The sequence below is a fragment of the Macrotis lagotis genome, chromosome 7 (genome assembly GCF_037893015.1).
Source record: "Macrotis lagotis isolate mMagLag1 chromosome 7, bilby.v1.9.chrom.fasta, whole genome shotgun sequence".
Classification (NCBI taxonomy): domain Eukaryota; kingdom Metazoa; phylum Chordata; class Mammalia; order Peramelemorphia; family Peramelidae; genus Macrotis; species Macrotis lagotis.
The window spans coordinates 155,632,749-155,647,622 of NC_133664.1; the positions used below are offsets into that span (position 1 = coordinate 155,632,749).

Genomic DNA, 14,874 nt, shown 5'->3' on the forward strand with positions numbered 1-14,874 from the left:
CAAGTACATATTAGCTGTATACAGCAAAGTATACTTCAGACATTTTGGATTTGTGTTTTTTAAGAACATTTTACTTTTACCATAATGACATGCATTCTTCCCTTATCCTCCTTATCCTTGTTTCTTACAGTATTGATTTTCTATAAAGCATGTAGCACATGTTAATTGAATGCAATGGTTTATCACTTTGAACTTTTTAAATACTATCTCATGAAACAAAGTACTTAAGATGATTACAATAAATGCAGCAGCTAGTTTGAAAATGAAATTGTATTGTAGAGCGAAGAGCCTCTTGAGACACTTGGGGTTTGTTTGAAAATAGCACCATTAAAAATGAAGCAAATGGATGAGTTGGATATTTGAGCTATGGTTATCCCACTCAGTTGGCCACACTAACTGAATGCTTTTCCCAGAAATCTCCTCAAGAGCTGAGTGACTCAAAAAACCTCAGAAAAGTATCCTGATCTCTCTACAAGTCAATGGTCCTCCATTTTTTTTAAATAAATGTTTAGAATGAATTTCATAACCTACAATTTTTATTTATTGTTTTGAAACTATTTCCTTCTGTTCCCTCTGTGTTTACATCTTTAAAAGTTTTTCTTTGGTGTATCTAGCCTGCCCTTTTTGTTCCCCTTTGCCTATAATTCCTGCTTTCTAAACCTTTTTTTCCCTTTATGAAAAATTATTTCTCATGTTATCATTTATACTTTGATTAAACTTCATTCACATTATTGTGTTACCTCCCCAAATTTTATGTATTTTTAAATACTTTAAATACAATTATAGATTGACAAGCATTCTTTTCTGTCAGAGGAATTTCAAACAGCAGACAGTTGAGGGGAGGTTTTGGATATGAGATGAGAGACTAGGAATAGACAGCACAGGTATCTGTTTGGTCTATAACATGAAAGATAACAGAATTTTCACATCTGTCTAGGTAAATATGTGGTACTTTGTTTCAGCTTTGAGTGGGGACTTTTCAGTGCTTATGAACTGTTCCTATGACTACGACTGCACACATAGGTTGTTAACCTATTTTAAGAGTTTTAGAGGTTGAGGTTGATATCAGAAGACAGTAGTTGACCCAACTCTTCACCTTCAGCCCTGTTCTGCTTTCTGGGAGAAACCCCAGAAAACAGCTGCTGGAATACTTTTCTTTCTGAGATACTGTATATAGTACAGAAATTTCCCACCATCGCTGACTTCTTATAACTATGAGGCTTGAAGCCTGATCTCCTTTATCATTGGTTTTCTTAACTGGCTGACTTTTCCATTTAATTGGTCTTCCATTAGACTTCCAGAAGCTAGATCCAGACCAGCAAATCTTCTCTCTAGCATCATCAGTTTCCTAGTGTTGTTCATGCTGTCCTCTCCCTGTCTTCTTTTCATATAAACATTTGCCAGACTCTGGCTATGCCTGTACCTATATTGAGACTTTTGATATCCAGGTAGGAAAGCAACTGGATATACAATTTAAAGACCTTTTTAGATGACCCAAAAAACAAAAAGACGTAGGACAAAGGAGTCCCTGATTTTGGGGGAGTCAAATTTGAGAGGAAACAAAATTATTTCCCTGGTACCAACAAAGAAAATAGATTTCTTAGAATTTTCCATAAAATAAGTAAAATGTATTAGGCCTAAGGAAACCTCATTTTCTCATATGAAGCCTCCATTTCTTTTTGTGTTAATCTTTGATCATTGCTTTTCACACGAAACCATAAATAAAAATTTCAGTAATGATAAATTTCTTATTATACTGGGTACTATGCCACATAAATAAATGAACATTTTCCCATTATAAATCATTTTTAGACAAGAAACATTCTATTGTTCTTCCAAAATCCTGTCCCCCCAATAGTTTTTTATCTGATTTTAATGTCATTTTTCTAATCATTAATCATTTTTAAATGGAAAAATCTTGTGGCTTTTTAGTTATTACTGTTTCCAGAATTGACAAATATCTTTCTTTCCTGGAAGAATAAAAGCAGCCTTTTTTTGTAAACTATTGTTTCTAGATATATGGAAAAGAGGCATTTTCTTTGTATAAAACAGCCATTAGACCTCTGTGCAGTGATGATTAATTTGTCGAAATGTATCATCTTTGTCTTCTAAGAGGATTATTAAAATTAAAACAGGTTGGAATCCTTTGAAAATTTCATCTTTTTTTTTTAAGTCATGCTTCAAATGTTAGATGGATTGTAATTCTTATGTATAATCTGACTTTGTAATATTTCCAATTTTTCTATTTGGCTTTAAATGAGGGAAAATTTTAGAAAGTACCATCTTTCACATTATTTTCAACTAAAACATTGATTAAAAAAATAAACACCTAATTTTGTTATGAAAAGATGCAGTTGTTTTTGGAATGTATTCTTTCATAAGAATATTTTTATAAAAAACTCTAATCTTAGTCAAGCAATGTATTTTTTTTAATTAAATGTAAAACAGTACTTTTGTGAGATACATTTTTCATTTAAGCAGAGTAATTAAATAACAATGGCAAGAGTTTTATAGAAATTCTAGATAATTATGAAAATCTGCAAATGTATGAGTTCCTTGATTAGAATGTCTAAAGATAACTTATTAATATGCAAATACTTTATAATAAGTTGGAAATTTGATAATTTTCTGAATGAAAAATCCAGATAGAATCACTGTTCTGATTATAATTTCAATATACAAGGTCACCTTTTATTCCTTTTTCTTTTACAGACCAACAGAAACGTGACTGTTATCTTTCTCAGTCAGATTGTTTGGGAAAAGTTTAGACCAAATACTGGTTGTTTTGAACCATTCATCATGTATTTCCCTGATTATAGCATAGGTAAATGCTCTCTCTTTTATTTTTTTTTTATTCCTTTCAGAAGTGAGTTTTTAAGTGGCAGCATTTAAAATTATCTGTATTTGGGAGACAATATCAACATGTTTGAATGAAGACATAATTTTAAAAGGATATTCTTTAAGGGAAATGAAATATTGCTATAGAAGTGTGGGAATCTGGCAGTCAGTGGAAGTGTTTCAAGTCAGTGCTTCTTGTATCACCATGTACATTTGCCGATATGTGGACAATGTTTGTATACTTCGCAAACATTAAAAATTTTTTTTATTCTATGAAATTCTTCCTTCTATTAATGTAATTTGTCATATATGCCAAAGGGCCTGGTTTTTATTGGCAATATTCAATTGTTACTCTATAGTTTAATAGTTTGGCAGATTAATACGCTCTGATCTATCATCACAACTTCGAATATACTTTTAAGTAGTGATTGTAGATCTTTGCTGCTTCATCCACATTTCTTTCACCTGTACCCTCGATAACTTATAGATTTTCTAAATGTTTAATGTCTAGTCTCTGACCATGGGATGTAAGAGGCATTATGGTGCAGGAAAAAAACCAAATGTGAGCATGTCATATAACCTCTCTGGGCGTACCCAAGTTATGAAATAAGAGGGTTGTAGCAGATGAAATCTAGGGCTCCTTCTAGCTCTGACCAGTTCTTTGGCCTTACCTTAATTACAAATTTTACCAGTTTTCTCATGGGAAAAAAAAAAAACTCAGTTGAAGGAAAGAAAGTCCCACACTTTATGTTAATTATTGTTTAAATAACATGAATGTCTGTATCTTCACACACATACACATCCCCATAACAAGAAAAGACAAGGAAAAACAAGGGAATAAGGATTTATATAGTGCAGATATCTCATTTAGTCTTCAAAATAATCCTGGGAGGTAGGTGCTGTTATGATTCTCATTTTACAAATGAGGAAGCAGAGGCCTCAAGATTAAAAGACTTGTCCAAGATTAGCCAGCTAGTAAATTCCCAGACTCAAATTTGAACTTGCATCTTCCTAATGTAAATCCCATTGTTCTTTCCACCACTTTATCACACATTCTCTCTCTCTCATATATACATAGTATATGTTTATATACATATATTCAGGTATATATGCAATCCAGTGTGTGTGTGTGTGTGTGTGTGTGTGTGTGTGTGTGTGTGTGTGTGTGTAAAAATTGTTCACATTGTACCTTTTTAAAGAATTAACATCCCTTTAGAGAGATGGGATTGATTCTGAATTCCAAGTACTGCAAGGTAAAATGATGAAACTGTTGACTTGGCTGTCACTGTTGCTTGGCGATTTGGGGTTCTGTTTTTTGATTTATTATGTTTGAGATGCCTATGGAATATCCAGTTGGAGTTGTTCAGTAGTGAATAATGAGCTCATTTGTTTATAGAGATCTTTATGAATTTGCAATCTACTAGCTCCCTGAGAGACTGTATGTAGACAGAAGAAAATGGCTAATAGGGTAGTGAAACCCATGGTTAAGGGGAACAATACAAAAGATGATTCCGTAAAGAAAACAGATAAAGAGCTGTCAGCCAACTAAGAAGAGAACTAGGAAAGATTAGTTTCACTAAACCCAAGGGAGGAGAAAATACCTTTGAAAAGATTGTGATTAATAGTGTCAGATGATGCAGAGATGTGAGATTAGGAGTGAGAAGGCTACACATAACCAGAAAAAGTAAGTCTTTTGTTTCTAAATTTCTATAATCACACAAAAAGTTAGAGCAGAGAAGTATGTATGTTAAAGCTCTTAATGTAAGAGAGAAGAATATGTTTCAAAAAGTGGAAGATGGAAGAGAAAGGTGAATGAGATCCTTGAAAATTATTGGATTTATTTAGAATTTTGGAATTCTATTCCATGAAAAACTTGAAGCAGATGATCATTTTTTATTTTTTTTAAAACTAAATTATTGCCTACTTAGAATTCCATACATGATAGAAAATCCAATCCAGAGGCTATTTACATTTTTTACTTAGTAAATAAGCTTTTGAGATCTACTTGAGCACTAATTCCTTTCGGTTTTTGGTCATTTCACTTAATAAACTTTGTAGCATTAAGGCAGACACCCAGCTCCACCTCCCATGATTCCCCTATCTTGGGTTTAAAATTTTATGTTACTTTTCTCTTCTCATAGGTTTACAATTCTTATAACTTTTCATGGCTTCGTGTCTTGTTTCAAAGTTGTGTAATAAAGTGTTATAAAATACATGTCTTAGGTGCTTTATGAATCATTAAGAACAAATTTGTGTTTATGGACCAGGGCATCTTCAAAAGATTTTGTCCCATGATCATCCTCCAGAGTATTCTGCTGATTTTTATGCTGCCTACATTAATATTCTTCTTGGTGTTTTCTACACTGTCTGCAGAGACCTGAAAGAGCTTAGACATCTGGTGAGTGATCTTGACATTTTTGTTGTTTGTTTGAAATTATTTTTATTTTACCATAAAATGTGATTTTATTTTTACCATAAAAGATAATTTATAAAGCTATGATTTATTCTTATATCACATTATTCTCATTGGTTTAAATAACTATTTCTTTTTTGTGGGCTTAATATATAACATATATTATATATTAAGTGCTAGGAATACAAAGACAAAATGAAATAGTCACTTCCCTCAGTGAACTTTCATGTTTTTGGGAGGGAGGGACCTGTATAGATATAAATCTATTCTTCCTAAATTTTTGGAAATTTATGTATTAAATATTTAGAACCCAATAAAATCCCAAATTGGAAATGTTAAAAATCAAATAAAAAAATACAAAATTTGAAAGTATAAAAATACTTAATTTAAATAAAAACTGGTTTTGGGGGGGGAAATCAATAAACTAGACAAGCCAGTGGCTATTCTGACTTTTAAAAAAGAGGAAACTATATCAAAAATTTTAAAGGAAGATTAACAATAAATGAAGAAATAAGGAAAATTATTTGATTCTTGTCCAATTATATATCAATAAAACTGACAAGCTAAATGAAAGAAATGATTACTTACAAGAAATATAAAGCACCCAGACTGAAGAATAAGAAACATAAATTTAAATAACCCCATCTCAGAAAAAAAATGAACTACAAATGAGTTAAAAGAAACAAACAGGTCAATTGCTATATCTTTGGCTCAATTGAGATCATCTCTTCGTGGAGTTGGAGGCAAACTTGGGTCTAATATTGCTTCTTTCATAAAAATATTTGATGGGAGATAGAAATACTCCTTTATTTTTCCTCCTCAGAATAATTGAGGAGACTAGGTAAGGGAAACAGTGGCAAATAAATTACTTTCATAAATTGTTTTTATTTCTGGAGAAGGGCAGTTTCACTTAGGTCTCACTTAGGTATATACTTTCAAAATATGCTTTAATATATTTAATATACTTAGGTATATACTTCAAAATATGCTTTAATATACTTTAATATAACTGTTAATAGTAATATTCAGAACTCCCATTAGTAAACAAAAAAGGTATTTTTAATAGGATAATAGGATAGTTATTTTGAATCATCTTCACAAGCCATAAGAGAGAAAAGATCCTTTTCCTTTTTTCCCTCTTCAAAGAAATACTTTTGATGAAAGAAAAAGATATGATTTTTGGTCAAAATTGTTTCATTGATGTTATAAAATTGCAAATGAAAGATTTTACAATTTGTTAATAGAAATATACGTGAATATAGATCTACATGCAAGTATTTTTTTCCCTCCAAGTAGGTGCTCTAATAAGTTTTTGGGGAATGAAAACCTGTAGGTGGAAAAAGACTAGGCATATGCATCCTCTTTTTTGTCAAGGATACCAGTTATTGTATTATTAAGCAGTTTAAGTTCATTGAGTCCCTCAAGATTATATTTTTTAGTTATTTGTTGTTTATTCCATTTTTGGGTTAGTATGATGCTTAAAGAATGGTTGTATTATTTTATATATATAGATCTTTTCAGATGATATGGAAATTTACAACTTTTGAGATATTTATCAATATATTTTTTAGATAAAATTAGTTCCTCTGGAAAGGTAGAGCATGGGGCCATGCAGTAGAGCCCTAATAGAGGGAGCACAAAGGTAATCAATGCATCAACAAAGTATTACCATCCAGAAACCAAGAATTATCTTTTGGACCTACAGGAAACTTATCACCTATAAGGCAGGAAGTTGTATACTTGTGAGATTCTATATCTGCTTGACAACATCTACTTCAATATTATCCAGCATCACAATTCAAACAGCAGGGTTTAAACAAGTTGTTGGAACATTGTACTGTTTTGGAATATATTAATGTGTTTGTAGGTTTTACATTTCTGGTGTTGAATCAGTAACCAGAGGAAGGATTTGACCTGCTTGAAAAAGACATCATACATAATCCCTTAACTGCTCCTCATATTTCTGGACAGTAAAGTGATAGCACATTAAAAGTCTTTAAAATTGCAGCTCCTCCTGGATTCCCCAAAGAGTATCTGCACTCTTCTTTAAATGGGCCTCCTCCAGGTTCAGGTTTACCTTTACCACATCTGAAATACCATTCTGTCCCAAGATACATGGAACACTGAGGAAGATATCATAATTAATTATGAAAATTAGATGCACTCTCCTGAGATTCTTCATGGTGGTTTCTGCCAGATCTGTGCTAAATAAGCCAATGGCCCAGGAAGTGTAACCCTTCAGCTTGATCAACTCGTAAATACTTTCAGCCACCTATTTATGAACATCTTTCCAATGCTTTGAATCAGCATCAGTCCCTAAAGCAGGTTTAAGATTTTTCAGAGAGACAATGGCTACATTCACACCACTCCACACAGGAATGCTACAGTCTCTCATGTTCCCCAAGGATCCATCCATACCAATTTGAAGAGGGGACACCAAATCTCTTACCATTAGGTTATGGAAACAGAATCCAGGTTGCAACTACTTCCAATAACATGATTTTTAGGAAAACCACTTAGCTTTCAGGCAAAATGTCAAAATATCTGCTGAATTGGAAACAGAGCTATATTGGGAATCATGAATTTAATCATGCTGGACCAAATTAAAATGAGTTTCTCCCTCCTATTGATGTGCCCCAGCCATAACAACAACCAGCTTTGAATTGCAGTCTATAGCCTTTGCCAGAAACAGTCTTTGGTTATGTGAGGAAAAGGCTGCCCTATTGGGGATCCATCATCTCTCCCTTTAGTTTGTCTTCTTTGACATCAGCTAGGGCTGCTTTATCAGGCAGATCCTTCATTAAGATACTGCTGGCATGTCATGCCAGCTGCACTAACCCCAACAACAATGATCTTGTTATGGGGAACATTTGATCCTTGACAATACTTCCCATTTTGCAGCAAATCTGAACTTCAATGAGGTAGCTTTTAGGCTATGAGGAGTTCTGAATTGGTTGTCATGATTATGCTTCCATGTTTACCTTCTTATGTTTCTCTTATGTCTTCTGTTTGAATATCATATTTTCTATTCAGTAATGCTTGAAATATCACTAATGCTTGCAAGACTTGCATTTCATTAAATATCCACTTTTCCCCCTGAAGGATTATGCTCGGTTTTAATCCAGCTCTTTTGCCTTCTAGAATATATTCCAAACCTTCTACTCCTTTAATGTGGTTAACTACTAGATTTTGTATGATCTGATTATGATTCAGCAGTATTTGAATGCTTATTTTTTGGCTGCTTGAAATGTCTTCTTTTTAACCTGGAAGCTCTGGAATTTGGCTGTGGTATTTCTAGTTTTAATTTTGGTTTCTCAATAATCATTGGATTCTTTCAATTTATATTTTTACCATCTAGTTGCAGGATATCAGAGGAGTGTTCCTTAATGATTTTTTGAAATATGATGTCCAGATTATTTTTTTAATCACAGCTTTCAGATAGTCCAGTAATTCTTAAATTATCTTTCCTCGAGCTATTTTCCAGGTCATTTGTTTTTCAGGTCCTCTTGATTTGTTTTTCAGTGATATAGTTCACATTTTCTTCTGTTTTTCATTCTTTGGCTGTTTCTTGATTTCTCATGGAGTTATTTAGATTTCACCAACTCAATTCTAATTTTTAAATTTATTTATTTTAATTTTCCAATTATTTACAAAGATAGTTCTCAACATTCATCTTTTTGCAAACTTTTGAATTCCACATTTTTCTACCACCCTCTCTTCCCTTCCTTCTCCCCATGGCAGCAAGCCATCTGATGTAATCATGCTGAACATACTTCTTATTAATTATAATGTGAATTAATTAGGAAAAAACATGAGAAATAAAAAAACAAGTTTTAAAAAGTGATTCTAGTATGTTTTGTTCTACACTGAGACACCAGAGTTTTTCCTCTGGATATGGATTGGCATTTTCTATAATAGGTCTCTCAGGATTGCCCTTCATCTCTGAACTGCCTAGAGGAGTTGTGTCTATCATAGTTGATCATCTCACAATGTTGCTGTTAATGTGTACAGTGCTCTCCTGGTTCTACTCACTCAGCATCCGTTCATACAAGCCTTTCCAGGCTTTTCTGAAGTCCAGCTATTCATGATTTCTTTTTTTTTTTATTTAATTTTATCTTTTAATTCTCATTTTGTACAATTTTTTTTACATTAATAAAATATTCTTGTTTAAGAGTAAGCAAAATACCCCTCCCCCATGAATATAGTCTTGCTTGGGCAATAAAGTAAAGGGGAGAGAAAAAAAATTAAAATTATAAAAAAAATAATAGTAATAATTGTAGGTATGGCCAGGTGGCACAATGGACGAAGCACCAGCCCTGGATCCACAAGCACTCAAGCCCACATCCAGCCCTGTAGACCCCACAATCACCCAGCTGTGTGACATGCAAGCCACCCGATCCCCACTGCCCTGCAAAAACCAAAAAAGAAGAAAAAAAAGACCCAAAATAAAATAAAATAGTAATCATAGTAGGGGTGGCTGGGTGGCAGACAGAGCATTGGCCCTTGAGCCAGGAGCACCCGGGTCCAAATCTGGCCTCAGACACCCAATGATCACCCTGCTATGTGGCCCCAGGCAGGCCACCCAGCCCCACTTGCCCTGCACCCTCCCCCAAACAATAACAATAAAAAATGTGCTTCAGTCTTTGCTCCAATACCAACAACTCTGTCATGGGTGGATCGCATTCTTTATGGTAAGTCCACCGTAAAAGTTGCTTCCATATTTTTCCAATGTTGCCATTGCTGCTTACAACTCCCTCCTTTCTTATTTCTCCACTACCATGTACTATATTTTCTCTCTCCTTTCACTCTGACTCTGCTGTAGGGTCACTAAGTGGTGCAGCAGACAGATCCCTGGTCCTGGGGCTAAGAAGCCCTGAGCCCCCATACCACCCCTTAGGCCCAGAATCTACCTGGCCCTATGGTCCTGGGCAGGCCATCCAATCCCAGCCCCTTGCAAGAAGTAAAAAAGAAAATGTGTCATATCTGACCACTCTCCCCCCATGGTCCATCCTCTCCTCCTTTATTCACATCCCCACCCCTTCCCCTTGCTCCCCCCTCCTTCTTACTCCAGATGCCTATACCCCATTGAGTATATATGCTGTTTCCTCTCCTAGTCACCTCTGATGAGAGCAAAAGTTTCCTCATTCCCCCCTGCCTCCCCCCTTCCATTTCATTGCAATAGTTCATTGTAATAAAAAAATCTTACTATATGAAATATCTTGCCCTATTCCTCCTCTCCTTTTTCTTTCTCCTATTACATTTCCCTTTTTTTCCCATTGACTCCATTTTTACACTCTATTTTATCTTCGAATTCAGCTTTTTTCCTGTGCTTCAACTATAAAAGTTCCCTCTACCTGCTCTATTAACTGAGAAGGTTCATATGAGTATTATCAGTGTCATTTTCCTATAGAAGAATATATGCAGTTCATCATCATTAAGTCCCTCATATTTTCCCCTTCTCCAGTCTCCATGCTTCACCTGAGTCCTGTATCTGAAGATCAAACCTTCTGTTCAGCTCTGGCCATTCCAAAAGGAACATTTGAAATTCCCCTGGTTCATTGAAAGTCCATCTTTTTCCCTGGAAGAGGACATTCAGCCTTGCTGGGTAGTTGGTTCTTGGCTGCATTCTAAGCTCTTTTGCCTTCCGGTATATTGTATTCCAAGCCCTACGAGCTTCCAATGTAGCTGCTGCTAAGTCCTGTGTGATCCTGACTGCAGCTCCATGATATTTGAACTGTGTCCTTCTGGCTGCTTGTAATATTTTCTCTTTGACTTGGGAGTGCTGGAGCTTGGCTATAATATTCCTAGGGGTTGGTTTTTTGGGGTCTCTCTGGGGGATCGTTGGATTCTCTCCATTTCTATTTTGCCCTCTGCTTGTAGAATATCAGGGCAATTTTCCTGTAGTAATTCTTGGAAAATGATGTCAAGGCTCTTTTCCTGATCATGACTTTCAGGTATTCCAATAATTTTTAAATTATCTTTCCTAAAGTCTTTTCCGTATCAGTTGTTTTTTCAATGAGATATTTCACATTTTCTTCTAATTTTTCATGTTTTTGGTTTTGAAGTATTGATTCCTGATTTCTGGTAAATTCATCAATCTCCCTGAATTCTATTCTTTGTCTGAAGGATTTATTCTCCCCAGAGAGCTTTCTTATCTCTTTTTCCATCTGGCCAATTTTGCTTTTTAAAGCATTCTTCTCAATAACTTTTTGAACTGTTTTATCCATTTGACCTAAGCTCTTTTTTAGCATGCTATTTTCTTCAGCATTTTTTTGGATTTCTTTGGCTAGGCTGCTGACTTCATTTTTCGTGTTTTTCCTGCATCTTTCTCCTTTCTTTTCCCAGTTTTTCCTTCCAACTCCCTCATTTGATTTTCAAAATCTTTTTTGAGCTCTGTCATAGCCTGAGCCCAATTTCTGTTTTTCTTGGAGTCTTTAGATGCAGGAGCTTGTGCTTCCTCATCTTCAGACTGAGTATTTTGATCCTTCTTGGGCTCATATGCAAAATATTTCTCAATGTTGTTCCTCTTTTTTTCTCTGCTTGCTCATTTTCCCAGCCTGGGCCTGGTTTTGGGGTGCTTCCTGAGCTTTTGGGACACTCCCACAAGGATCTCAGTGTGTGTGAGGCTCTGTCCTCCCTCCTGGTCTGTCAATGACCATAAGCGCCCCCCTCTGCCATGGGGCTGAGGTTGGGGGGGCCCTAGACTGCGATCAGGATCTGAATGTGGTCAACCCCAGAGTCCTGTTTCCAGGGGCAGAGGACAGAGCTCTGCAGTCTCTCTCTCTCTTCACTCCCCTCCCTCAGCTCAATGGGCTCATGCCCTGGGGGCTCCTGCTTACCGCCTCTGCCTGCTTCTGTTTCTGGCTTTGGGCTGCTGAAAGACCAAGCTGCTGGCTGTGTGCCCTGAGGGCTGGGCTCCATGTGCTTGCTCTGGCAGAGGTCCCCTGCTGTTCCCCCACTTTGTGCCTGGTGCTCCCCGGGGTGCAGCTCAGGAGACTCCCCCGCTGCTGTGAGCTGAGACTCCCAGCGCCCTGGGGCTGCCTCTAGGAGGCTGAAGTTCTTTGGCTCTGGCGGGCCATCCCTCTGCCTGGCCATCCCTCTTGGCTGGCCACCCCTCTGACCCCGGGGAGCAGAGCCTTTCTGCTCTTTTCCAGGTTACCTTGAGTAGAACTGCCTCTCTGGGTCCCTTTGTGGGTTCTGTCTCTCAAACGTTTAGTTAGAGTCCTTAGTTTCAAGTTTTATCAGAGAGCACCTAAGACTCGAACCCTTCTTGTTGCCATCTTCTATTCATGATTTCTTAAAAAACTATAATACTACATGACATTCATATACCATAACTTGGTCAGCCCAATTAATAGGAATCCCCTTAATTTCTAATTTTTGCCACTACAAAAAGAGCTGCTATAAATATTTTTGTATATTTGAGTCTTTTCCCCTTTTTTTATGATTTCTTTGGGATATAGTGATTTTTATATGAATTCTAATTTTTAAGGAATTATTTTACTTGGTGAAGTTCTATACCTCTTTTTCCATTTGGCCAATTCTGCTTTTTGGATGTTATTTTCTTCACTATTTTTGTGCCTTTTTTTTATTCAGCCATTAATAGAGTCGTTAAGAAATCAAGTACCTGAGTTTAGGGTCAGAAAGTAAGAGTACAGAAAACCTAGTAGCAAAGGTCACATCAAACGTTAAGTTGGTTTTGGTAATTTATGATATTTGGTAATTGGACTGGGCTCTTCTAACATCAGTTCATTGTTAAGACAAAAACTTTCTTGTTTAACTAAAGTTTTAAAAAATGTGTTTAACAACTGAACACATTCCCCCTAGCAGAAGGACAATAGAGAGGATTATGAAATTAGTGGTTTATGTGAATTAATTAACCATATTTCTTATGTTTCAACTAAGGAAACATTTTTTTAAAATTCTCTAGTTACTACTCTCATTTGGGCAATTGTTTATTGAGTTCAGTTTTTAGACCTAAAGATTAAAAAAAAAGGCTAAACAGGATTGCCCTAGGGAAATCTTCTGAAGGGGAAATTAGTATTAGATATTTTTTTTTTTTTTGGCAAGGCAAACGGGGTTAAGTGGCTTGCCCAAGGCCACACAGCTAGGTAATTATTAAGTATCTGAGCCCAGATTTGAACCCAGGTACTCCTGACTCCAAGGCCGGTGCTTTATCCACTATGCCGCCTAGCCACCCCCAAGTATTAGATATTCTTAAAACATTTTTTTAACCAAAACAAATACTTTAAAAAATTTTATCCAGATGTTTTATCAAAGTATGTTGGGAGAAATGGATTCAATATATGTTTCATTGTTTATTTTCAGTGCTAGCTCATCTTACTCGTTTAGACATGCATTTGACTAATATACTGAATATCCACATATTTTTCTTTATGTTCCTAGTACCTGGTATGTAGTATGTACTTGATAAAGACTTATTGGTTGATTGATATATGTAGGCCACATTATTTCAATATAAAATTCTTGAAAGCCAATAATTATTATATACATATCTGACATATTTGACAAATAATTTTTAAATGAAAATCATGTTTATTGATGCTTTAATTAGCCATTAATTAATTAACACAGTAATTTGATAAATGTGTATTATACTACTATAGTTAACTTGATAAAATTGTGCTGTATTTAGAACTTTGAAGAACTGTCTTATAAATCACTGTTTCAAAGTGCTAGATACATTCTAAAAGTACTTGTTTTTTGTAAAAGTATTGTATTGCTAAGAACAAACTTCCAGTAAGATTTGAGTCATTAAAAATTTCCTCAAGCATTTTTGAAAATTTAGTTATAGTGAATGAATTTTTTTCAACTTAGCTTTTTACATAAAATAATAGATAACTTACTTCAAAAAATAAATTTGTCCTAGTATAATGGTAACTGTTTGGAAGTAACTTTTTTCCTTATTCTTTTTTTTTATTAATATAGGCAGCTCTTAACTTTTCTAAGTATTGTGAACCTGTAGTAAAAGGAGAAGGTAAATGTTTTTTATTTGTATATTAATCATACCTTTACCATGATAGTTTTTTAGAATTTATATTTGTTAAAGTTTAGATTTTTCTTTTATGTGTGTGTGTGTGTGTGTGTTTGTTTTTACTCTATGTAGCTAATGAGCGTGATACCCGGAAATTATGGAGAAATATTGAACCTCATTTGAAGAAGGCTATGCATACTGTTTATCTCAGAGAGATATCAAGGTAAAACTTTTCTTTTTGCCAAAGTCTGAGGAGTATTCAGCATGGATTATCTATTTTTTATTATGCCAAAATGTGGTTCTTATTCTTCACTTTCATATTTGGAGAAGGCTAATATTTGTAATCTGTTGGAAAGAAATAGAAATCATAGTTTATTATTTTTTCTGACTTGAAAATTAAGATTTTATTGTGAAGAGCTATTCCAAATTTATCAGACAGCAATTTTTATTCAGAAGAATTAGAGGATAGTTTTTATGCTTCTTGTACTCTTTAAAAATTTTCATTTTATATTAAAAAGTAAACCCATAGTATCCTATACAAAGTGAGGAAAAGTATGTTAAAGTGATGTTGTTTTGGTCTTTTTCGATAAGGAAGGACAAGAAGCAACCAATCAACTATTACAATAAC

At 34.8% G+C, this 14,874-nt stretch overlaps 1 protein-coding gene and 1 pseudogene across 4 annotated transcripts in view; one reads left to right on the top strand and one right to left on the bottom strand.

Annotated features, from left to right (window-relative positions):
* The window catches only part of ORC5 (origin recognition complex subunit 5), a 90,724-nt gene that overhangs the window by 12,128 nt on the left and 63,722 nt on the right, over nt 1–14,874 (top strand). For all 4 annotated transcript variants that reach the window (XM_074193984.1, XM_074193985.1, XM_074193986.1 and 1 more), the window contains exons 5-8: nt 2,713–2,824; nt 5,106–5,236; nt 14,201–14,249; nt 14,379–14,469. In XM_074193984.1, the coding sequence (XP_074050085.1) occupies nt 2,713–2,824; nt 5,106–5,236; nt 14,201–14,249; nt 14,379–14,469 (383 nt within the window). The remainder of the gene's footprint in view (nt 1–2,712; nt 2,825–5,105; nt 5,237–14,200; nt 14,250–14,378; nt 14,470–14,874) is intronic.
* Nucleotides 7,248–8,116, bottom strand: LOC141493093 (L-lactate dehydrogenase A chain pseudogene; annotated as a pseudogene).